The sequence below is a fragment of the Rattus rattus genome, chromosome 5 (genome assembly GCF_011064425.1).
Source record: "Rattus rattus isolate New Zealand chromosome 5, Rrattus_CSIRO_v1, whole genome shotgun sequence".
NCBI lineage: Eukaryota > Metazoa > Chordata > Mammalia > Rodentia > Muridae > Rattus > Rattus rattus.
This window is the reverse complement of record NC_046158.1, coordinates 45,971,259-45,996,456: the sequence shown is the minus strand read 5'-3', so window position 1 is coordinate 45,996,456 and position 25,198 is coordinate 45,971,259. Positions and strand designations below refer to the sequence as shown.

The 25,198-nt window shown below is 36.1% G+C and overlaps 1 protein-coding gene across 1 annotated transcript in view; it reads right to left on the bottom strand.

Moving 5' to 3' along the window:
* The window catches only part of LOC116900828 (ankyrin repeat domain-containing protein 26-like), a 134,572-nt gene that overhangs the window by 94,724 nt on the left and 14,650 nt on the right, over positions 1-25,198 (bottom strand). Inside the window, 1 exon segment of the mRNA XM_032902532.1 lies at positions 22,693-22,723. Within this exon segment, the coding sequence (XP_032758423.1) occupies positions 22,693-22,723 (31 nt within the window).

Here is a 25,198-nt window from a genome sequence, read left to right as displayed (position 1 = left end):
AACTTGACTTCTCTTCTAATTTATAATACATAAAATGGCGATTTCTTTGGCTACTGGAATGCATCAGGTGTCCTGGTTTGGAAGGAATATTCCTTCTGACAGATTTCTTTTGACAGAACTCGGAATTGGATTCAATTATCTTCTGGTGAGATAATTCTTCTATCTCAATAACGGGCTGTAAGCTAACATAGTCCTTACCAGTCATTCTTCCAGTGGCCACCTTTTGTGCTTGTTGGTCTGATATCCTCCGTAAATAACCCAAGATCTTCTTTAATCCATATGTCTCAGAGATACTCTGTTAGGAGGGATATCAAAACTGATTTTCACTAAATCTCACTCACTTATAGAGCACAAGTGAATTTCTTATTGAAAAAGAATGATACTGAAAATTGAGAGAGTAATGTATTTGAAACTACATTGTTTCAGTAGAGAACCTGTTATAGGTAACCTACATCAAGCTTTTTTCCTGTCATTTTATGGCCACTGACTACATAAACTAAACCATGGAGATCCATCACATACATAATAATAGCTAGCAGAAATACGCCAACAGTGAAAAAGTGTGATCACTAAACTCTACATGCATTCTATAGAGAAATAAGAGGATAGTTTTAAATTTATAAAGCATCTCCAGTCAATAAAAAAGCTGATGGCCAATGAGCTGAGGCAGGAAATAGAAGGAGGGACACTGGCAGGAAGAGAGGATTCTGGGAAGTAGTGAGAGAATAAAAAGAGAGGTGCTGAGGGATATGCTGAGTGAGATGCTGGAAGAGATGCTGAGGAGACAAGAAGGAAGAGGCAGACTAGGACTGCAGGAGAGGTAACTATAACCATGCAGGAGACAGAATAGTTTGGATGGGTTAAATAAATTACAAGCTAGTCAAGGATTGAGCCAAAGCTTATGGCTTAGGCATTTAGCAATAAATAATAAGTCTTAGAGTCATTATCAACTCTGGATACTAAGTGGCTGGAAGGAAAAATGGCATTCGTTTTTGTTTTATAATATACTGAAAAATATTTAAAAAAGGATACTTGCTATAGTAGAATATTAATGAAGAGGAATAATTTCAGTGCTCGATATCATATTGAAGGAAGAGGAGGGTAGGCAGCTAGTAAAAGCTTTAGTTGTATTCCAAGTTGTATATGTCAAGAAAATTATATTACCAGTTTCTTCTAGACAAAGACGGACTAGAAAACTAAAGTATTCATTACAAATATTTAAATAACAAGAAAATATCATAATGAAAATTAGAATGTAATAAAGAGAAATAATGTTAGACTGTGCTGTATAACATGCAAATATCAGCATGAATAATACTGTATTCCAACTGAAGGAGAACCTCAGAAATGTCAAGCAAACTTTAACAAGACGAGGAGCGTAAGAGCATTGTGAACTGGAACATCTACTCATTTGCCTATTAATCTCCGAGAACAAAGGCAACTAAAGCATGCATGCCTTTCTTTATATGTCAGTAATTCCAAAATCTAATGATGAAGAGATGTGATCCATTGTACTCTATGTCCTACGTAGCAAGCTCCAAGCGATTAACTTGACTGATATGTTCTCATTGTAAGGCTGATTTTTAATTTCATACTCAGAGAGATCTACTCTGGCTAGATAATGGCTATACTGTCCATGTTATTCTGTTTTCCACTGAAGCACATATTCTGACCTAAAAGTATTCTGTTACCTTGTTTTATTCTCCTGTGATCATGTCATAGAACCTTATATGTAATCTTATATGCTTGCCTATCACATAAAATAGGAAAAATGTATGCAATTTCAAAATCTATTACGCACCCATCTGATTACCTCAAGTATCAATGAGAACATTCTCATAACATGTTTATTAAAAGTTTTTGGAAATGTGAATTCTTTGTAGTAATGGGTGCCAATATGAATTAAATTATGTTCATTATAATTTTCACTAAGAACAAACATACTATTTTTGACATTTTCTATTTTGATTCATTAAAATGTAGATAATTCAGAAATATTTTCATATACTAATAACAAAATGTCACATTCTGCAAGTGGACATTCTCTTAATGGATATTGTTATTTAACTTCTGACTCATACAGATTGAAGAAGCTATGAAAAGTTGAATCTTTAGTCACTGGAGTGATCACATTCTATATGAAACCAATTTGCAAGTCACTGTATTGTTTCAACTGTAACATTAAATGTTTTCTCATTAGATATAATTTTTATCTACGTATTTTATCATCATGAGGTAGTTGTACAAGTGGGAGCGCAAGCGAGGATCAGGTATGTGGCAGCAAATTCAAGTGTCATGTCTAGCTCTAAGCTAATTCAGACTCTGAAAATATCCTGAAAATCATCACAATGTAAATGTTTTAAATCTAAATAGTAAGTCGTGATCAATCAATCATTCTATACGGTAATCTGAAATTACACTTCATTCACCTATTCTACATTGTTGAGACATATCAAATTATAGCATAGATATACAGGCTCACGTACAAAAGCCTGGGTACTTTCGCTGCCGTCATCACTTCTTGCCTCTTCTGTTGATGTGTCTTCAGCCCCTGACTCTGCTGGCAAAGGCATATGTTAACCATACTATAATGAAACATTGGGTAAAACCGTAGTCACAGTAAACACTGATTTCAAATGCTAATAATCAAACTTGCACCTTACTGTCTTAACTAAACATTTTAAACTACCATTTATACTTGAATATCTACTCAGTGCATAATTAGGTAATTACACAAAATCTCACTACATCAAAGGTATTTGATGTTAATAGGTCCAAGGAATGTAATTCCTAAAATTCACTTACAAAGTCATGTACTGAATATATATGAACAAATCTTCTGATATAAAAATGTTAAATGTCATAGGAACAGTCTACTTCATAGGGCACTCTATAACTCCTAACAGAAACAGCCCTGGAGCCATATATATGCAAACAGTAAAAAGTGATTGTCATTTGAATTTATATATGCAGCATATGCACTCATATATGCAACAATAACGATGAAAGGAAATAGCCTACCAACTGGAGGAAAGGGGGCGATGTGATGTCATTCTATTTCAATTTAAAACATCTTTAAAGAGAAAACATTAAAATGTTTGAGTTACCTTCATAAAAATTACCATTCCATTTTCCTTATATGTGAAAGATGTTTGGAATTTTCTGGAATATTTTTACTTTTGAGACCAGGTTACTAAGGCAAATCTTCATTCATCGTGACTATGTTTTCTAAGGAAAATGAATGTGCTGTACTGTAATTTAAAGTATCCTCAGGTGTTTGAAAGCTTGGTCCAGTGCTTCTGACGCTGGTTGCAGGAGGTGGTGAATGCTTTAAGCGGTAGAGCCCTGCTGGATGAAGTAGATCCCTTTTGTGGGGGCATTGCCTTGGGACTTTGTAGCCCAATACCACTTCATGCTCACCTTCCTCTTCCTCAGTACAGATAGAATGTGCCCACCCAGCCTCCTGTTCCTGATTATCATGCCTTCTCTTCCTGCTGCAATGTTTTTCTTATTTCTAAATATAGATGATATTATTGCTTTAAAAACACTATGTGAAATGGAATAATTAAGACGTTAATCATTAAGTTCACTTGGGGGGTCTTAAATTTACTCCAGATTAGATAAGTTGAATATTCCTTACCAACTTGTATGTGAATATTTGGCCACTACACAATGGAGATAATGGATCATAGAATGACAACACTGAAATTTGGTTATCAAGAGTTAAATGGAACATACAGGCAATCATTTCTAGTCTTTATGTCTTTATCTTCACCATTCACCCATGATTTTTTTCTTCTTCTCCCTTCTCTGTGTGATTCTGTCATGAAGTAATGAGTTGCTCGGCATCAGAACCCATTTATATATGCCTTGCTACATTCATTTGTGTTTGCTCGGTGTAATTGAAAGTAGCCTACGTGGTGGAGTACTTAACAATTTAACGACAAGCAAGCATCAAGGACAGAAAGTAGGAAGAATATTTGGCTCTAATTTCTGGTCAGTTTTAGGCATTTCAACATCCATTTATAGTCTCCTCTCAACACTATACAACCATTCCTTTTTTAAAACAAAAAAGCTATTATTTTGCATGTTCCAGTATTTTCTTCAGCATTGGTTTCCTCTTGCATGCAGCAGCATGTTCTCCAGAATTTGCTTCCTCTCACAGACATTGCTCATTGCTTTTTTCCTTTGGTTATTATTCTCTCCTCTTCACTATGAATTACTTTCCTTAAATCCTTAAACACCTAACTCTTTATTTAGTAACTCATCTGGGTCAGTGAGAGTCTCATTTGCAACCCTGTGGAATACAGAGATACAATTCTTATACCATGACTCTCTGTTTGCAGTACTCTGTATTTAATAGTTACGTTTCTTTGGAGAGTGGTATATTTTTACCCACATGATTAAAGTACCTTTTCAAATGGCTTTTAAGAAAACGTACCTTTCGTTTGTCCAGTTGCTGTATGTTGTCCTTGTAGAAGTGTACTTCCAGTTAAATAAGCATTCTCTTCCTTCCTTGGAAGGTACTTAAATACAGTCTGATAAAATTAATATAAAAATGATAGGCATAAGATGCATGAGCTTATTTTAAAAGAAGAACATAAGTGGATGTTTTGAAAACTGATGCAGCTTCAGTTTCTCAGACAGCAATTTGCTCTGACTATAGGATTCCACCCACACCTCTAATTTATTGCAGCTGCTAATGTTATCAATAAACTTTATACAAACCTTTTTCTTCGTGTGAATAACTACCTTGATCCCAAGTCTAGTTCACCTGTATTTCTGTCCTGTCAGTGTGTCATGTGACCTTATCTGGTATATTCAGTCTTTAGCTGCCTGCCATACAGGACACACTCAACACCAGAAACATTTAAATCCTAGCTATTTAAAGCGACAGCAAGAACACTTTGAGGCCAGTGAGAATGTATCTACAGCATAAACTTTAACACAAATGGCTATAATAGCAAATACAGTGCATGACACCTTCGGCAGCATTTTCTGAAGTTTGAAAGCTACTGTTGATACCCTAACACCAAAATGCCCCTCTCTAAATGCAGCCATTCTCTGATATGCTATTAATTTTCTAACTGCTATTGATTTTATGACCTCAGTTTTTTTCTCCTTCAATGGAGGGAATGAAGGAACAGATCACAGGGAAGACTTCAACCTTTAAATCTGGAAAAAAACGTGAAGCACTGATGATGATCTTAACAGTCAACCACTTGGAGAAGAGTAAGACAAGGAAATGTGCAGGATACTGGATGCCTCTGGGAACTATAATAGTAAGTGAGGTGACCCAAAGGAGGAAAAATAAGAACTATATGTGCTCCCTCACAAGCAGATTCTGGCCTATGATGTATACATGTAGATATGTACAGAGGTATATATGTGGATAATGTCTAAATATTGAGAAAAAAGACATAGAAAGGATAATATGACCTGAAACAAAGGATAGAGTCATAAACAAAAGTATACAATATGCCTGAATGCACATAGGAGGTTCTATGTTGCTGTTTAACTCTATTGCAGTGGGTGTTTGTTTTGCATAAATGTCATTTTTATTTTCTCAGATGAAACGAGGAAATGAGAACCATAGCAAAGCTGTGTGTATACATGGCTTGAGCTGAGTCCAGAGCATTTCTTTCCCTGTTCTAACTATCCCTAGGCCTAGGCCTGGAAGCTTCTAATTGACTGTATGTCTTATCTTCCAGGCTGACTGATTCCATCCATCTTCTCTTGGCTTCTGACTGAATTGCTCTGCCTGACCTCAAACTAACTTTGGCAATCTGTTCTAATTTTCTAGCTCATTCTCATTCTCTGACTTGCTCTGTCATCCCCTGTGTCTGGCTTGTTCTCTCTATAACCTGTCTCTGAAGAACTGTCCCAGTAAAACTTCTATACATGTACACCACCCTTTTCCTCACACTGCTCTCAAGTAGTCTCTGTCTTCCTCTGCTGTTCAAGGCATATCCTATCTCTGACTCACTCTGTCAAATCTTTCTCTGATTCATCACTTTGTCTGCCCCTCAATTAGATGTCACTTTCAAACATGGCTGCTTCCTTGTACAAACTGACCTTACCTTCATTTTTAGATATTAAAAGTGTGTGTCTGTATTTCATCTTGCTGGATTAAAATTCCTCTACGGTTTTGAGTTCGTTTTCTTTTGTTTGGTTTTATTTTCCCAGTGGTAGATACATGAGTTCAACTCATGGTATACTCAAGTAGAAAGTGTCATTTTGGGCATTGCAGAAGAATCTAATATAGGTTATTCTTTAACACATGATTGTGAAAATTGCATATTCTTTCTCATTCCATTCGCTATTAGCACACCAGAAATGAGTAATATGAATACATTTGACACAGTGACTCACATAGAAAAAGTGATTTATAAAAATGTGTTTCTTATGAGGAAGGGTTTTGTAACCTGAATTTTTCCTTCTTTTTATGATTACATCAAATCATTCTATTATACTATTATTTAATATGGAAATTAAATTGCTATACAAAAAGGAGGGCTGTAAATTTTTTTAATAAAGGGTGATATTTTGCTATGAAACCAAACATTTGAAGAATCCTATGGGAACTAAAGAAGGTAAAAATGTTTTATAATTAAATACTAAATTATAAATTATTAAATAAGATAGCCTGAAATACAATTTCACGTGCCTTAATCTTATTATTAATTTTAGAAAGACAGTACTTAGGTGGAGAGATGGCTCAGTGGATTGGTTTTGCAATCATCAGAACTTGAATTGAAGCCCCAAGGACCCACCTAAAAAGGTAGGCACCATGTTGCAGTGTATTCTAGCACTGGGGAAGGAGAAAATATCAGTGGACCTTGGGGAAGCCAGTTCAAATTCAGAAAAGGAATCTGTCTTAACAACAGTGTGAAGAATGATGGAGAACACTTAAAATTGACCTCAAACCTTTGTTAGCAGGTGCACACCTAGGCCTACACAGGTACACAAACAATGGACATTTGAACACACACACACACACACACCTAAGCATTAAATGCATAACTCAAAAATTAAATAATTACATACCAATGGTGAATTAATTGTACTATCACTCTGACTTTTTTCGCTTTCTGATGACGTCACTTCTAAATCTGAATTTGCTGAAAATGTATAGATTTAGAGAAAATAAATTATAATGAATGGCATTAGCTGAATAACTTCCTCTGTAGAATATTGTTCTAATTATGCAAATGCTGCATATGACACTTGAATGGACATCAAAATCCACCACCTCTAATAACACTGTACTCACATTCATGTACTAATGCAACTAAGATCGGAGCTGGAAATTAGCTTAAAAATAATTGAGAAGCAAATGGATTCACAGATTTCTTTTCTACCCCATACCAGTATCTCTTAAACTACCTGGTAAGTATTTACCTTGTGAAAAGTATTGCTTACTGCCTCCATCAATCAACACCCTACTCCTTAATGTCCAACATGTGCTCATACAAGTATTTTGTCTCTTTTCTGCTCAAACTTTTATGTGATACCCCATGATTTGGTTATCTTCCTCCAACAGGTACTACTAAGCACCACTCTAATTCAGGAATGTTCTGATTTTTCTAGAATATTTTTATTTACTTATTGAAGACTCATTTATCCATTATACTCTGAAGGGGAGGTAGCAATTGTTTCAATTATTTTGTTTTGAGTGACTGTTTATTTCACCCAGTAAGTGGTTATTGGCTCCCTCCCCATGTTTTAAAAAGCAAGAACAAACAAAAAAAATATCAAAATGGCTTTTCTAGAAATAATGCCTTATCCAATACATAGAGCATTAGGGTCACAACCATTTGAAAGCACTTATTTCCTATAGTCTTAGGAACTGAAACATTGCTCAGTAGTAAAATTATAGTTATGAGGTAGCAAAGAAAATTACTGTATGGATGGGGGTCACCACAACATGAGGAATTGTATTAAGGGGTCGCAGTGTTAGAAATGTTGAGATGCAATGACATAGGGAATAGCATAAATACAGAGAGAACGCTAAATAAAAGGTTAGAGTACAAAAGGAATTCACTAGAGGAGTGAAGTATTGTGTAACACACACACACACACACACACACACACGCACGCACACACACACACACACATCACTCAATAAATACAACAGCAATGAAGGAAAATATAATATTTACAAAGTAGCATATTGCATTATTTATTATTACCTATGTAGTTAATTATATGATTAATGGAGGACAATACAGATCCACAAATTAAAATGCAGATTAGATGCAGATAATTAAGAGACCAATGCCCCCATAGAACTAAGATGGACATGTTTTGAAAGATGCAATATTTTTCTATTTGCTCAAGATGGTTTAAATATTAGGCATAAAGGGAAACTCATTTATTCATTCATAAAGATTTTATTTCATTTTAAATAGTGTCTATTGTTTTATTGTTACTATTTAGATGTTGCTAATAATGATCCGTATTTAATTGAATTGAACTATAAAACAAATACTATATGATCTTTACTAATTTATAAACTCTTGCGAAGTTGGTATACAACATTATGTCTAGAAAACTCATATTTTAACATACTGAAGTAAAGCCTATGGGCATGTATTTATGTCCCACAGAATTATAATGGACATTCCAAGATGCAATGTCTTGAGTTGTTCAAGGAGGCTAAAGGGAAATTTGTCCTTAGCCTTCTTAAGTGATGGATAACACTGTACATTTGTGAAATGTTAAGAAAACCCTATTTAAAACCATCATAATTGACTTCCATTGATGGCAGAAATCATCCAAGGTTCTGAATCAAATCAAAATGTAGACTATTTTAGTTGAAGGTTCCAATTTTAAAATATTTCCCATGGCAAAAACAAAAACAAAAACAAAAACAAAAACAAAAACAAAAACAAAAACAAAAACCAAAAAACCAAAACCGTGATGCTAATAGTGGCTATTGGGTCATTTATATCAAATAGTTTTATCAATATAGAGGCAAAAAAAAAATTAAATGTCCTAACCCTTTCCAATAGTTCAAGGTTCTTTCAGAATGACTTTTATCACAAAAATTACCTGATGTTAATGCTTGCACATCTGCCATTTCTAATGCATTTTTAGGATCCGAGTCATTCATTTCAGTGGTGGGCTGCATGGGTTGGAGAGACAATACTTAGTGCTCATTGTCTACTGCATACAGTGTGCACTTAATGATCCCTTATGAACTTATCAAGCAATTACCTTAAAGAGAAGACTCTTCTTTGGAGATTCTAAATACCAAAAAGACAGAACATTTTTTATGTAAATATATCAAAACAAACCTTTATGAATGCAACTGAAACTTCATGCTAATTTTAGAAATAACTAAATAAATGGTTTAGTTTCTCACAGTCAACATTACACTGACTTGAAATGCAAAATCTAACAACTGCATGAAAATTTATTCCACAAGGAAACTTAGACTGGGGGAGCATAGATTTTTTTTTTCTTTTGGTGTTGTTGCTTTTTGTTTTGTTTTGTTTGTTTGCTGTGTATAGCAACATTAAAAACATATCTTGTAAGGAATTAAATTTTTAGCTTTAGTAAAACATGAAATTAAGATCTTCAATGACAGATTTTTTATGACTGCAGTCAAAGTAACTGAAATATAAGAGGAAATATGCAAAATAAGTTATAAAGGTTGATATAGAGAAATATGACAGCTGATCAAACCTAACTCTTGCGATGGCATCTGAACTCTCAGAAATAATACCAGAATGGAAGAGAATAGGTGCTACAGAAAATACCTCTGAGTCATTTACACCACATATTTTTAATATTTTTAATTTGTCCTGTAATTTAGAAGTTGCGCAGTGGTGATGGCTCTGCTAGAGCACGTGGCTCATTTAATATCAAGAAAGTGGTTCTCAAATATTTATTACAGAATAATTAATAAAATGGGTTTCTTTTTGCAGGCATTTGTGTGAATTTTCCTTCAAATTTAACTTAAATTTTATTAGCTGAGTAGTGGTGGTGTTCAATCCCAGCACTTAGAGGGAGAAGCAGGCAGATCTCTGTGAGCTCTCGGAGAGCAGAGTCTATAGAGCAAGTTACAGGACAGCCAGGCTGCACAGGAAAACATTATTTTGGAAAACAAAATCCAAACCAAACCAGACAAAAACAAAAACAATTCTATTGATCCATTCATGTGAAAAGAAAATGAATCCAAAGTAGAGAATATTCTGATCACAGTGATTGGAACATGCTGTATGAAAATTTTTTCAGCTAGAATTTTAAAAGGCAACATAGAAGGAAATAACATTCAAGAGTTCAGGATTGAAATGTTACCGAAACCGGACTTTCATGCAATGGTTAGGTTTTGACAACCTGCTGCGTTGCAAGTCAGTGCAGTATTGACTGTGGAAAACGATTCTAGTATTCAAGAAATGAGCTCTATTATGTGTCTCACACACAATACTTCACGGGTTTGAAATATCATGGTATCCTATAAAGGAGAAAGACAATTTCTGCACCAAAAATTAACAACCTCAAAAACAGTAGAAGCATTTTATTCAAATTAATCATTAATCAGCCTATTACTCTGATGACTGGGAGGTGTGAGGAACAGAATTGAGTGGTTGCTATTCACTCCAAGTCCAGTCTTTCTCTGTCTCTGTCTGTCTTTCTCTGCCTCTATCCCTGTCTCTCCCTCCCTCTCTCCCTCCCTCTCTCCTCCTCTTCCAAAGCCCCTAAAGCAGTAGTAATAATACTCTTTGACTTCTACCTTATTGGCCTTTGTACTGTAAGCAAACGCTTCACACAGGGGCTTTTACATGATGCATGGTTCTTACCTTTAATGTGTTGATCTCCAGTTTGACCTGCAGCACCATGTAAATGACTGATACCCTTCTTGGTAAGACACTCAAAAATGCCCTGTAAAGGTAAGCATCAAGACTGATTTGCACCAGTGCCCCTTAATGATTTTTTTTTAAAAGAAGTGTTTAAACTTTTTATTCTAGAAAGAGATTTGGATATTTTTAGATCCATTTTATAAAAATCAGAACTATTTGAATGAAGAACCTCATATATGCTATTAGATCAAATTTATCTTCAAACTGCCAAGGACTATGAAAACTGACCATGAAAGGTCAGATGACACCAAGTAGCAAAATATTATCAGATGTGTCAGTTTCAATAAAGAGTGAACAACGGAGCAGTTTATGAGACCAAACCAAAAATTAAAAGACATTCACAAAACCACCTTTCTAAAAGTGCTCAAAAGTACTAGTGCCTCGGGGCATCATTAATATTTAGAATGAGAAAACTACTTCAGAAGAATAAGAGTGTGCAGCACAGGAAGAGTACTCACAGTACAGAGTACCGCACGTACACCGTGCGCATGCCTGAGAAGCAGATATCGCAACCTTGTGTAGGGTAAAGTGAGGGCTCTGCTGTTTAAAGAAACTAAAATATACCTGACTGCTACTTGAGAGAGCCCAATATTATCACGTAATGACACTTCAGCTCTGTGCTGAGACCAAGATCTGGGAGGTTGGTTTTTTTTTTTTTTTTTTAACCTAGGACATCCGTACAACCCTTTCACAATGGCCCCATAAAATATGAGATTGCTGTATATCTGTAATCTTAAAACCATTGTTCCCCAGAGAGGAAAAATAATCTGCTTTGTGTTTTAAAATTATTTGTACAGGTCAAATAATATGAAACCAAAATTTTACACATAAACATAGACACAATAATAACACACGCACACACACATACACACATATATACATATACATACATACATTTATAAACATACAACATTCACACAGAACACACACATTCAAACACATATGCACACATTCACATACACGCATATACAAACGATGCATACACGCACTCATTTTTTCTATTTGTGAATATTTTCTTTCCTATCTATATTTGATTCATAACTTGTAGCCCCAGTCATCAATTGCTTAAGTTTCATGACGCAAAACACTAGGTTGCAAATTTCTCTCTAAATAGTGTTAGCACTTTACACACTTCATACAAGGAATTTTTCCAAGAACAAAATAGTCATTGAACAAACCTCAGAGTCTCCACTTGAATCTTCTGATTTCTGCAATATGGACTTCTTATCTATACAGTGCAGTCACAGAAAACTTTATGAGAATATTTATTATAGTGAAGTTAAATTTATATACTTGTTTATATCTCATGTATATTTATTTTCTCTACATTTTTATATTTTATTAATATAAAAAAGCAAGAAAAATTTTAGAGAGTTGAGCATTTTCAGGAAGGCACTTTTTCTTTTTTCCAGGTGTTTGTCTGTCTGTCTGTCTGTCTATCTATCTATCTATCTACTTTAAATCCTGATTGCAGTCCCCTGTCCTCCCAGTCCCTGTCACACAGCCCCTCTCCCCAGCACATCAAGTCACTGCAGGATTAGTCACATCCTCTCCCACAGTGGCAAGACAAGGCAACCCAGTTAGGGCATTATGATCCACAGTCAGGACACACACACACACACACACACACACACACACACACACACACACACACACTAGTTGTTGCAACCTGCATGAAAGACCTTGCAGATTAGATCCTAGCATTGTTGTCCTCTGAGAGGCTCCACCTAGCAGCTGACCGAAACAGATGCAGAAACCCACAGCCGAACATCAGACAGAAAACTCTTGGAGACTTGTGGAAGTGTTGGAAGGATTGAGGGACCGGGAGGGAATAGGGACTCCACAAAAAAAAAAAAAAAAACCCAACAGAGTCAACTAACATGGACCCTTGGGAGCTCCCAGAGACTAGACTACCAACCAGGAAGGCATTTTTACAATAGGAAGTGATTAAGAGAAAAATATTTAAAAGAAGTGATTCTGGGAAAAAGAATTTTACAAGCTACAATTACTCTCTCAAGAAATGAATACATTTTTAATCATTAAATGTACTTGTAAATGTACTTGTAAAAAAAGTGTTGCTTATCTGGGGACATGCACACTTTTAGCAGTGTTTGAGCATGCGTATCTGCAAGCATATCACTGTTGTTACTGTTACCCCACTATGAGCATACGTGAGACCATCATTCATTTGCTTACAAGGACTCTCTTGGTTACTTTTCTCCACTGGCTGCTCTGGAGCTTCTTCCTGTCGTTTAGAACAAAATGTAACTTCAGAAATTATGTTTCTTCATTCATTCCCCATCATTCATTCATTCACTGTTATCAGTCTCTAAGACAAACATTTACAATCTTTCAAGTTATAGGTACAATCCTGTGAGAAGCCGAAGATAAAAAATTAAGCTATTACCACACTAATCACTGTTTTGGTTCATGTATGTTGCATCCAAATAGGATTAACTGTTTCTGCCCCTTTGGGGCTTGTGTAGTATTTTCTGGTACCATGGAACCTAGGCAGCAATGGTGGTACTCACGTGTTGATGGTAACCAACAGCTATTTAATTCAACTCAAAGTTCCACTCAAAAGAAGGGAAATTATATGAATGTGTGTATCGATATTAACCGATAGGAAAGAAGTTATCAATTTTTTAGATGAGGGACATGAAGAGGGATGGCAAGCTGGGAGGGGTGGAGGACAAGAGAAAAAAACAAGAGAAAGTGATATAATTCTATTTTAATTTAAAGTATATATGAACTTAAACAGGCTAATTTCTATATACTGGTAAAGAGAGTGTCATATGATAACAAAGGAGAAATTAAAGGATTGATTCACAAGTTCTATTAAAATAAATTTAGCACAGACACATCATGCAAAGTCTTTTCTAAAATAAAAGCATTGGACAAACCTCAGACTCCATACTTGAATCTTCAAATATCTGTGAAAACTTCTTATCTAAACAATGTAGTAATAGAACAATTAGTGAAACATTTGTCAGAGTAAATTTATAAATATATATGTTTACATATATCTTATATCTATATTTTGATGCTTGTATATTTTAAAGGAATAAGACCTCAGGAAAAAATTTCAGATAATTCAAATTTTTTGAGGACAAATCATTTTAGTAGAAGTGGGCAAGAAAAATATTTAAAGACAGTGATGTTTGTTTTGGGACATACACATGGGAACTTGCTAGAAGTGAGTATCAAATATTTTGTGCACATTTGAGTGTTCATAATTTTATTATTGTTATGAACATAACTGAAATTACCATTATTTGTTTTCTGACAATGGCTCTCTTGGTTACTTTTTTCTACTGGTTGTTTCCTTGCTTCTTCCTGTCATGAAAAACAAATATATATTTACATATTATATAAATATATATATTATTCATATATACTTTTGAAAGGTAGATTTCTGTCATTCTCTCCATCATTCACTCATCGTATCAGTCACTAAGATAAAGATATATACAGTCTATCAAGCTATAGACACAATCCTGTCTGCAGCTAAATAAAAAATGAGATTAACTTCTTGTTTATATTCAAGTAGAGTTAATGACATAAGCTAACAAATGAAAAAATAAAACTTTGTTCATATCTGTGAATGAAATCTATGGCTGAGAAGAACTTAGTAAGCTACATCATTCAGAACTTCAAAACTGAAATCAGCACACCTCAGAGTCCTCAGGCGAATCTTCGACTGTCCGTGATATGGGTGTCTTATCTACACAACAAAGTCACAGAAACATTCATGGAAACATTATTTACACTCAAATCAATACATCTTTTGAAAGATACATGAATGGCTGTTAACATGTATACCATATCTACATTTTCATGTTCTGACAAAACCAAAACCAGAACTTCAAACAGTAAAAGCTTTTTCAGGAAGACATTGCTGTAGTGAGAAAGAGAAAAGGCTATAAAGTCACAAAGACCGTCTGAGGACGTTTGCCTTGTACTTTTGATAACAGTACTTGAGACTAAGACAATCTTGATGTCTTTTGCAAGTTTACTGTTTTGTTATTGTTACCCCCATCGTTATGTAAATGAGATCACCATTATCTGTTTGCTTACAAGGACTCCCTTGGTTACCTTGTCCTAATGGCTCCTTTGTTGCTTCTTCCTATCATGAAAAACCAAAAAGAAACGTAACTTCAGAATTGTATTTCTCCTGTCATCTTCTCACTCACTCAATGGCTCAGTCACAAAGGTATTTATATCCTACCCATCATAAACACAGTCTTGTGAGAACTAACACACATTAAACCTTTGTGGCGATGGACACCATTATGGCTCACGGAGGTAGCAGTTTGGCTGGACTGAATTGCTGGCTTCCTTGGCCGTCTTGTATACTATTTTCTGGAACTGCGAAAGCTAAAGTGCAAGAAGTGAAACTCTTCGTTTTGGTGGCAATGAATGGCTATCCAATGGGGCTTAAACTCACTCAACAGGTGGGGATATCATGCCTGAGAGTGGAAACCTAGCCATCATTCAGGTCGGGATCCTAAGAAAGTGATCTACCACCAACCCTTGGCTAGACCAGCATAATTCCTACCTGCATCCTAAATCTTATTCTACAGCCCACAGTTAAGTGTGCCCTCATCAAAGAAGCCTTTCGTCATTGCAAATGGAGACCATCAATAAATCCAAAACTGGACACAACAATGCAGAGATTAATAGTTTGACTGTGGGGAGCCCATGTCAAATAGATAATTGTCACTATAGCTCCTGAGTCTATGGCTGAAGCGACATTGATGAAGAGGGACCAGTAAAACTACAAGAGGCAGAATATCAGGAACTTTGCTGTACAAGTCTCCTAGAAACAGCTGTATAAACTAGACCAGAGCATTGGTAATACCAATTCACATGCTCATCTAGAAGGGGAATATCTCATCATGTCCCACCTTTACACAAAGCACCCTTACCGGCAACTAATGACCGCTGAAAAAAAGTGTCTCTCGAGGATGAGCCATCTTATTGGTTAGCCACTAGGAAGTGGTCAGCTTTGAAGCTATATACACTCAAACGACAACAAAAGGCTCAACAGGCTGTAATTATACATATATTCCTCTCTCTCTCTCTCTCTTTGTCTCTCTCTCTCTCTCTGTCTCTTTATCTCTCTGTGTCTCTCTATCTCTGTGTCTCTGTCTCTGTGTCTCTGTCTCTCTCTCTCCCTCTCTGTGTGTCTCTTAATCTCTCTGTGTCTCTCTATCTCTGTGTCTCTGTCTCTGTGTCTCTGTCTCTCTCTGTCTCTCTGTCTCTCTCTGTCTCTGTCTCTGTCTGTGTGTGTGTGTGTGTGTTTGTGTGTGTGTGTGTGTGTGCTGTAGGGAGAAGATCTACAAGGGGTTAGAGAAAGGAAAGTAACAGGAAAATTGTATGATTCTATCTTAATTAAAAATTTATACAGATTTTAAGAAATAGAGTGTTCAATCTCCACATTCAAGCTTAGTTAGTGCCAGATGATAACACATGAGAAACTAATGGCTTAATTAGTAAGTTCTATAGCTGAAAAGAATGAAGAGCAGCCACAGCATTCAAAGTCTTTTTTTTGCCAAAAACAGAAATATTGAACAAACCTCAGTGGTCCTATCTGAATCTGAATCTCTCTGTGACTTGGGCTTCTCATCTATACAATATAATTACAGAAACATTAATAAGAACACTTGTTACAGTGAAATTATATATATATATGTATATATATATATATTCCCATAATTTGACATTTGCATAGTTTGATAAAAATAAAACACTAAGAAAAAATTCAGAGAAGTGATGCATTTTGGGAAGGCAATGTTAGGAATAGAAGAAAGAAAACAATGACTTCAAGCAATTGACCCTGGCTTGGATTGTGCACACTTGCACTCTGCCTTGCGTACCAGGTAGTGGCTTGGATGAGAATGCGCCCCACTCATTTGAGACTCAACCCAATGGTTTCTCCATTTGTGATGAGGCTGCCTGTGTGTTTCTCATGCAGCTTCTGTTACACGTAGGTGTGTCCCCTCCAGTCCTATCCTTTTTAGAACTTTTACCATGAAGCCATGTTGGATTTGGTCAAAAGGCTTTTTCTGCATCCATTAGTATGAATCGATGACTTTTGTCATTAAGTCCATTTACGCGATTTAGGACATTTTCTGAATTGAATGTGTTGAACCATCCCTGCCTTTCCTGAGTAGAGCCAGCATGGTCATGGTGGGTAATCTTTTGGTTGAACATCTTATTCTGTTTGCAGGTATTTTATTGAATGTTTTGATATTTGAACCTATGCTCATGAAAGATAGTGGCCTTTAGTTTTCTTTGTTGTTGTTGTGCATTGTGAGGTTTTGGTATTATAGAGATATTGGCTTCATGGAAGGAGTGGAACTGCTCCTTCCAGTTTCTTTTGTTGCTGTCTTTTGTTTCGTGTTTGGTGTAGTTAAGGAAAAGTTGTGGATCTTCTTTAGAAATCTGCAAGAAGGATGACCAAAATGCAGATGCTTCAACTCCTTCTTAAAAGGGGGGAAAATATCCATAGGAGGGGATATCGAAGCAAAGTTTAGAGCAGCCACTCAAGGAATGGCCATTCAGAGCCTGACACACACACATGTCCCATATCTACAGCCACCAAAACTAGATAAGATTGATGAAGCTAAAAATGCATGCTGAAAGGGACCATATATAGATCTCTCCTGAGAGACACATCCAGAGCACGTTCAATACAGAGGTCACTGCTAGCAGCAAAACACCGAACTGAGAATAGGACCCCCTTTGGGGGAATTAGAGGAAGTATTGAAAGAATTGAAGGAGCTTGTAACCTGATAAAAATAACAATACCAACCAACCAGAGCTTCCAGAGACTAAACCACTACGGAAAGACTACACATGGACTAACCCAGGGCTCCAACTGCATATGTGGCAGAAAATAGCCTTGTTGGGGCACCAGGGGTAGGGGAAGCCCTTGGTCCTGCCAAGGTTGGACTCCCAGTGCAGGGGAATATGGGGGGGCAATAAGGGGGATGTATGGGGGGAATACCCGTATGGGGGAGGGGGAGGGGAGGGAATGGAGGCTTAGGGACAGGAAACTGGGAAGGGGAATAATGTTTGAAATGTAAGTAAAGAAATATATCTAATAAGAAATTAAAATAAAATAAAATAAAAAGAAATCTGGTAGACTTTTACTATGAGTTCATTATACCTTTTTTTTTTTTAAGCCATAAGGCTTAGAAATATTATTTTAATCTCACCATTTGCTGTGGGTCTGTTTAGGTTGTTGACTTTAATTTGGTGGTTTGGATGAATCTAGAAATCTATTTCTCTTATATTTGCCAACTTAATGGAGTGCAAGCATTTTAAAATGTTCCCTATAAAAATTCTAAATGACCTTAGAGTCTACTGTAACATTTCCCTGCCCACTGCTGATTCTGTTAATTTGACGTTTCACTGTAAGAAAGGGCACAGTGAAACCAATGAACTAGATCACTCTGAGTAGAAAGATTTTCTGGAGATCAAATGGCCAACGCTATCTCTTGGAGGGCATAGAAAAGCAAAATGATGGAAAAGCAAGCAGATTTTATATGACAGTCAGAAGGGTGTCTTTGTTTGATTGACCTAGAACTATATATCCTTGCCAGATATCACTGCTGTAATCAATCAACATGACCAAAGAACCCTGGGAGGAAAGAGTTTATTCATTTTGAGTGCTGAAGGAAGTCAGGATTGGAATTCAAACAGGGTAGGTACCTGGAGGCAGGAGCTGGTGCAGAGGCCATGGAGGTGCTGCTCACTGGCTTGCTTCCGTCTATTTACTCTGACTGCTTCCTTTTTTAAAAATGCAAGCTAGGTTTATTTTGACTTAGTCCTTTTTGATTTTCTTTTGTGCCCCTAACAAGGATTATTCATCCCAATTCAGGCAAACCGCAATTACAAAAAGAATATTTGACCCAATCCCTTAATTTAAGTGGATGGTTTTAGTTATTTTATAAATGATAGATATGTTGCCATTTTAAGGGATAATTTACAAATAATTATGGTATTGGACATAAAGGAAACTATAAAGACAGCTTAGACTCCATTCCTCTTCTCTATGCTTCTTTGTGTCTTAGGTAAAGGGGAGGGGCTTGAAAAAACAATAGGGGAGATGTGGTACTATTATAAGAAATTGGATAAATAGGGATGGATTATTAAATCTACTTTTAAACAAATTAGAGCATTTTATAGCCATAATCTTACTTTTGTAGAGACCTTTATATTTGGATACAGAATTGAGGTGCATTCTGCATATTAATACAGGTTTAAAGTGTATTGATTGGTGTGTTGATCCCAAATCTAAGATTGTGTTACTCTAAGACAGCATTGCGCCTCTGCAGCTCATCTACGCTGTGGGGTATAGACCCGGTCATTTTAATGGATGAGATTTCAAATGGTTGATGATTGAGTAGTTTAAGTTGAAAGTCAGTTAAGCAAACTCACCATCATGTTAGGTACTAGTCTGGATTATCACAGAAATCTATATCCTGGGTTGTTCAGATAATATTTTTCTGGGGACAGTCATTCTTGCTTGTTCAGATATGCTGTGAATAGTTCAATTGTCTTTAGAAGTGTCAGAGAGCCACAGACTAGAATAAAATAACCTCTGACTGATTTTCTATAGAACCTGGGACCACCAGCCCAGGGGTAGCACCACCTGCAATGAGCTGGGCCCTTTCACATTAATCACTAATTAAGAAAATGCCCTACATCTGGATCTTACAGAAGCATTTCCTCAATTGAGGTTTTCTCCTTTCAGATGACTCTAGTTTGTGTCAAAGGTTGTGACATAAAATTAGCAGCACACCAGAGGTGTTGGTCTTTAGAATCAGATTAAGGGAGGTTCCTGGTGAACAAAACACCTACAAGTCCTGATTCCTGAGGAATGCTGGATTCTAGCTGCTGTTTAAACAACAGCAGTCCTTCCTTTTATCCGATCAGAGTCCTGTTTAGGACCCTGTCACCAGCACTGCTATTAAGACAACCTACTTTGGACCAAACATTCACTTTTTTTTTTAAATAATTGGGCCAACAGTCTGTTGATCTTACTTAACTTCTCAAAAAAATAAAAACAAAACAAAACAAAACAAAAACAGTACTCAGATTCATCGACCCTTTGTATATTTTTCTTGGTCTCTATTTCAATGATTTCTCTTCTGGTTATAATTACTTGACACTTACTGGGTAAGGATTTAGTTTATTCTTGTTCCAAAAACTTGAGTTGTATCATTAAGTCATTTATTTATACTCTTTCTGAGCCATTAATTCCCTTCCAAGGGCTTCTTTTAATGTGTTCCAGAGTTTTTGTATTTTCATTTTCATTTAGTTCCAAGAATTTTTTTCATGTTGCTTTTTTTTCCAAACCATTCATCATTCAGTAATGAGTTTTTAGTCTCAGTAATGAGTAATTATTCTCAATGAGTTTATGTACATGCTAGAAATTTTTGTTGACAATTTTAAGTTTCATTGCATTATGGTCATACAGGATACACATAGTTGATTTTCAGCTTCTCAGAATTTATTAAGATTTTCTTTTGCTTTTTGTCCAAGGTCCTGGTCTACTGTACAGTTGTTTCATGGGCTGTGGGTGGAAAGATATGCATACTTTTCGGTATTTGGGTGGAATCTGTGAATCTACTTGTTAAATCCATTTGATGTGTGGTAACATTTATTCCTGATGTTTCTCCACTTACATTTTGTCCCTATGATCTTTCTATTGAAGAGAGGGAGATATTTAAATCACCTACTGCTAATGGGTTAATATTAATCTATGTCTTTAAGGATAATAGTATACTTTTTATGAAATTCAGTGCACCAGAGTTTGGTGTATACATGTTTAAGATAGTAATATTCTCATGGTTAGCTGTTCCTTTGATTAGAATGAAGTACCCCTCTGATTAGTTTCAGTTTAAAGCCCATGTTGTCAAATATTAGGATCGCATTTGTCTGTTTGCTGCCTGATTCCGCTCGATTAGAGTACTTTGTTCCACTTGTTCCTTCTAAGGCAGTGCCTATCTATAAAGCTGAGGTGTGTTCCTTATAGACACAACACATAGATGAATTTCATTTCTTGATCCATTTAGCCTACCTGTGTCTTTAGATTGGTGGACAATCTAAGGACATTAATATTTAAAGATCTTGATGAAACGTATGTTGATTAGGCTTATTCTGTTTTTGTCTTTGGTATTGTGTTCTCAGTGCATTTTGTGTTTCAGTAACTGAGCTTTGCTTGTTTTCTTTCTAAAGTCTCTTGACTATACCCATTGCTTTCTTCAGCAGAAATATTACCTCCTATTCTTCTTTTGGTTTGGAGTGTTGGATATAAAGTTTCCAAGCTGTTTATATCTTGAAAAGTTTGTCGATTTTCTTCAATAATGGCAGATCATTTGCTGGAAATATTAGTCTAAAATGGCAGTCATGGTCTTTTAAGAATAGAAATGTGTTCATCCAGGCTTTTATAGCTCTCATAATTTCCACTGAAAATTAGCTGATACTATGTTTTTTTTCTCTTTTCTCTTTCAATAGTCTTTTTTTATATACACATAGAGTTTTAAATATATATCCTGGAGAATTTCTTTTTCTGGTTTTATTTGGTATCTATATGCAAGTATCCTTAGTTTGGGGAGGTTGTCCTCTATGATCTTGTTGAAGATCTGGCCTATGCCATTGACCTGGGATTTTTCTCCTTCATCTCTTCCTACGATTGAAGCTCTTATAATGAAAAACCACATTTTCTGTATGTTCATTTCTGGTGGGTTTTTTTGGCTTGTTTCTTTTTCTTTTCTCTTTTAATTTTCCCTGTGTTTTACCTTGTCTAGATTATATACTTCATTGTTGAGCCCTGATTTTCTGTCTTCTGTTTGATTCATTTGACTTGAAAAACTTCCCCTTGACTTTCCCTGTTGGACTATTGGAGTTTTCAATTCATCTGCAGTTTACCCTCAGTTTTCTTCTCTTTCTATTTATCGAATTCTACTTTGAAATCCTGGATTTTCCTGGGCATCAATCAGGCATTGATTCTCTTTGACTTTATTGAGCTATTCTTTTGTGCCTTCTTTGAACTCCTTGAATTCTTTGCAAAAGTTTGTAATTATTATTTGAAATTCTGTGTCCTGGTTTCATATATGTAATTCTCAGTAGCAAACACTTCTACAAGACTGGCGGATTTGTGGGGAGGGAGAATGCTGTCTTAATATTTCATTTTGTTTGGATTTTTTATATAAGTTCCGAGCATGTAGACTTTGTTTATAAAAAGACACATCAGATGACAAGCCTGCTGGGTCCACAAGTTGAATGTGGCTTAAGGCGAATGAAGTGGGGTAGAGAAAAGGAACTGGGTTGTCATGCAAGACACGCATCCTGGTCCATGCTTGGAGTTCGAAGATAAACCTGAAGGTTGAGTCACATGCATGAAGGGGAGGATGAGGCAAACACACCCTGCTAGACCATGGCAAGTAAATGACCTGATGGGGCAGAAAGTTTGGATGTGGTTGTTATTAGAGGAGCCTACAGTTTGGGGATAGGTAGAATAGGTCTTGATCAGAGCCTGGAAGGTGAGGGCAGTGGAAGCAGGGTTAGCCAGTCTAGACTAGAACACAAGATATGGGATTCTGGCTAGATCTGGGAGCTTGGAAAGGTTACACAGAGGGAAAGCCTCACAGAGCTAGATCCTGAGAAAGAATATTTAATATTTAGCTGGTCAGAGAGGTTAGAATATCTGTACTGGCTGTACTTGGTACTTATTTACTCATTTTGTCATTTTTTGTTCCCCCTAATATCATGACTGAAATTGTTATTTTGTTGACAAGGACTTGCTTACCTTTTCCCAAGGGTTGCTCTGTTGCGACATCCTGTCATGAAAAACAAAGAAAGCCAAAACTTTAGAAAGTATGGTTCTTCATTCTCTCCATTCCCCATTCAATGTATCAGCTGCTAAAACAAAATATTTAGTCTGTTAAGTTATAGACAGATTAAAGAAATGACTTCTATATTAGAGTCAGCAACACTTGATAATGAATGAAAAATAAGTTTAAGCGATGAGATAAGTTACTAAAATGGATTTACTACTGACACATTATTCACAGGTTTTTTTTTCCCCAAAAAACAAAAAACGTATTGGACAAACCTCAGAGTCCTCTGTTGCATCTTTACCTTCCTGGAATACGGATGGCTTATCTGTTCAATGTAGTCACAGAAACATTAAAGAGGGCATTAGCTACAGGGAAGTTAAATATTCATACTTAAAGATATATTATGAATGTGTGTATTGCATGTATCTTATCACTACATCTTAATGTTTGCATATTTTGATAAAACAAGACCAAATTTAATATGTTTGAAGCACTTTCAGGAAGACATTGGTACAGCGAAAACAAAACAAGGAAATATATTTAAAAGCAACGCTTATTAGAGAATATGCACATTAGTGCTTTTTTTATGTTGGGACTTGGACGTAAAAACTTTCCATGCAGATTTGCACGTTTATCATTGTTACAACCACTATTCCTCCCATTAGCAGGGGTGAAATTGTCATTATTCAGTTGCTTACTGGGAGGATTCTCTTGGTTCCCTTTCCCTGCAGGCTGCCGTGATTCCTCTTCCTGTCACGAGAAGGAAAGAAAAATCCACTTCGGAAAGTGTATTTCTTCACTCATTCTATCACTCACTCACTGTGTCAGTCACTAAAGCAAACATACTTATATCCTGTTGAGCTAAAGACACAATCCCATGAGACACTTTCTCCAAGTCGAGTCAGTGACAAATAACAAATGAGAAACACAACAAAAATGGTAACAAATGAGAAAAGTTTAGTTCATTATTTCTATCACGGAAATGAATTTACTACAATTGCATAGGGAAGAATCCATTCTTCCTGCAAAGCTTAGGAAATGCTCTAAGCCTCACATCATATTTGACAGGCAGAGAAAGCAAACAGGGAGAGTGCCCAGGGCCTTGGGCATGAGGCGCCATGAGCAGAAAGTGGACTACAGTTATGGTGATGAGGTAAATTGGTCAAACACGATCAAAGCCAAATAAACAGAAAAATATCTCATTCTGGTTAGAAGGGCTTCCCGCCTCTACACCACACTGGCAATCCACATAAAAAAGAGCTGAGAAATTTCAGAAGAAACAATTATACACAAGTCTCACTTGCAACTATATAAAGTAGATGATCAAAATATAGAGACGAAGGATAAGAAAAATGTTTCAAAATAGTTGATGACAGGCCAGCAAAGCTACTCAACACATAAAAGCATGTGATACTCAAGGCTGCCTGATCTGAACTCGATTCCCAGAATGTGTGTTGAATGGAGAGAGTAGACTCCCAAAGTTGGCCTCTGACATCCTCTGACATGCAAAAGCGTGTATATGTTCATGTACACATATAGTGAGGAGGAAGAGGAGGAGGAGGAGGAGGAGGAGGAAAGTAGGTTGTAAATGTAATCACCTTTGCATTATATAAAGCCTGATAATCAGATAGAAAACTAAGAGTGAAATTATGAGGAGGGCTTGAGTCCAGCATTTCCACAGCTTCAGTCCATGATACTCATTTGATAGTACTTTTGATAAAGGGGGGAAATAGAGGTCAATGTAGAATAATAGAATCAGGCAAGTATGAGGTCAGTCTATTGGGTTTCAGAGACAGGAAACAAGTCACTCAGCAGTCCTAAAGGGAGGTCTGAACTACAACATTAGGAGATGGGTTAGATGGCGTCATTCAGGGCACCTGTATGAGTTTAAGGGGCAAATATGTATAAAAATGTATAATTCTGCCATGATTAATGCATATGGACACAGAACTCTAAGATGCTGAGAATTACAGAGGAGGCAAAATAAGAGGAAATGATGTCCTGTTTTTTTACCTTTTGTTTCATGTCTATAAAAATGCAGTTATATTAACATATATGTTTTCTGATATCTTGGATATAGTGCAAATATACATACTAAATTTTGTGGAAAATATTTCAGTATAAAAAGTATTCACCAAGAAAAATCTTTTTAAATGTAACTATTGGACAGCTGCTCTGGACTGATGCAAACTACACCCAACAAGGCTCGTGTGACCGAGAAATTGAGATCCGTCTCCTTTACCTCTTGAGTGCTGGAATTGAGGGCACAGCCAACCATGCTCAGCTTAATATGAAGTGTGTTCGAAACACTAAGATATTGAGAAATTTATAATTCTTTGTAATTCCACATAATGCATCTCTATGCTTGTGTCCACTAAATTTGAATAAACAACTTTCTTCTATTTGTATGATCTATATTAACTCAAACCAAATAATGTACAACTTTGGATTTTATTACTATTTTATTCCTGTGGG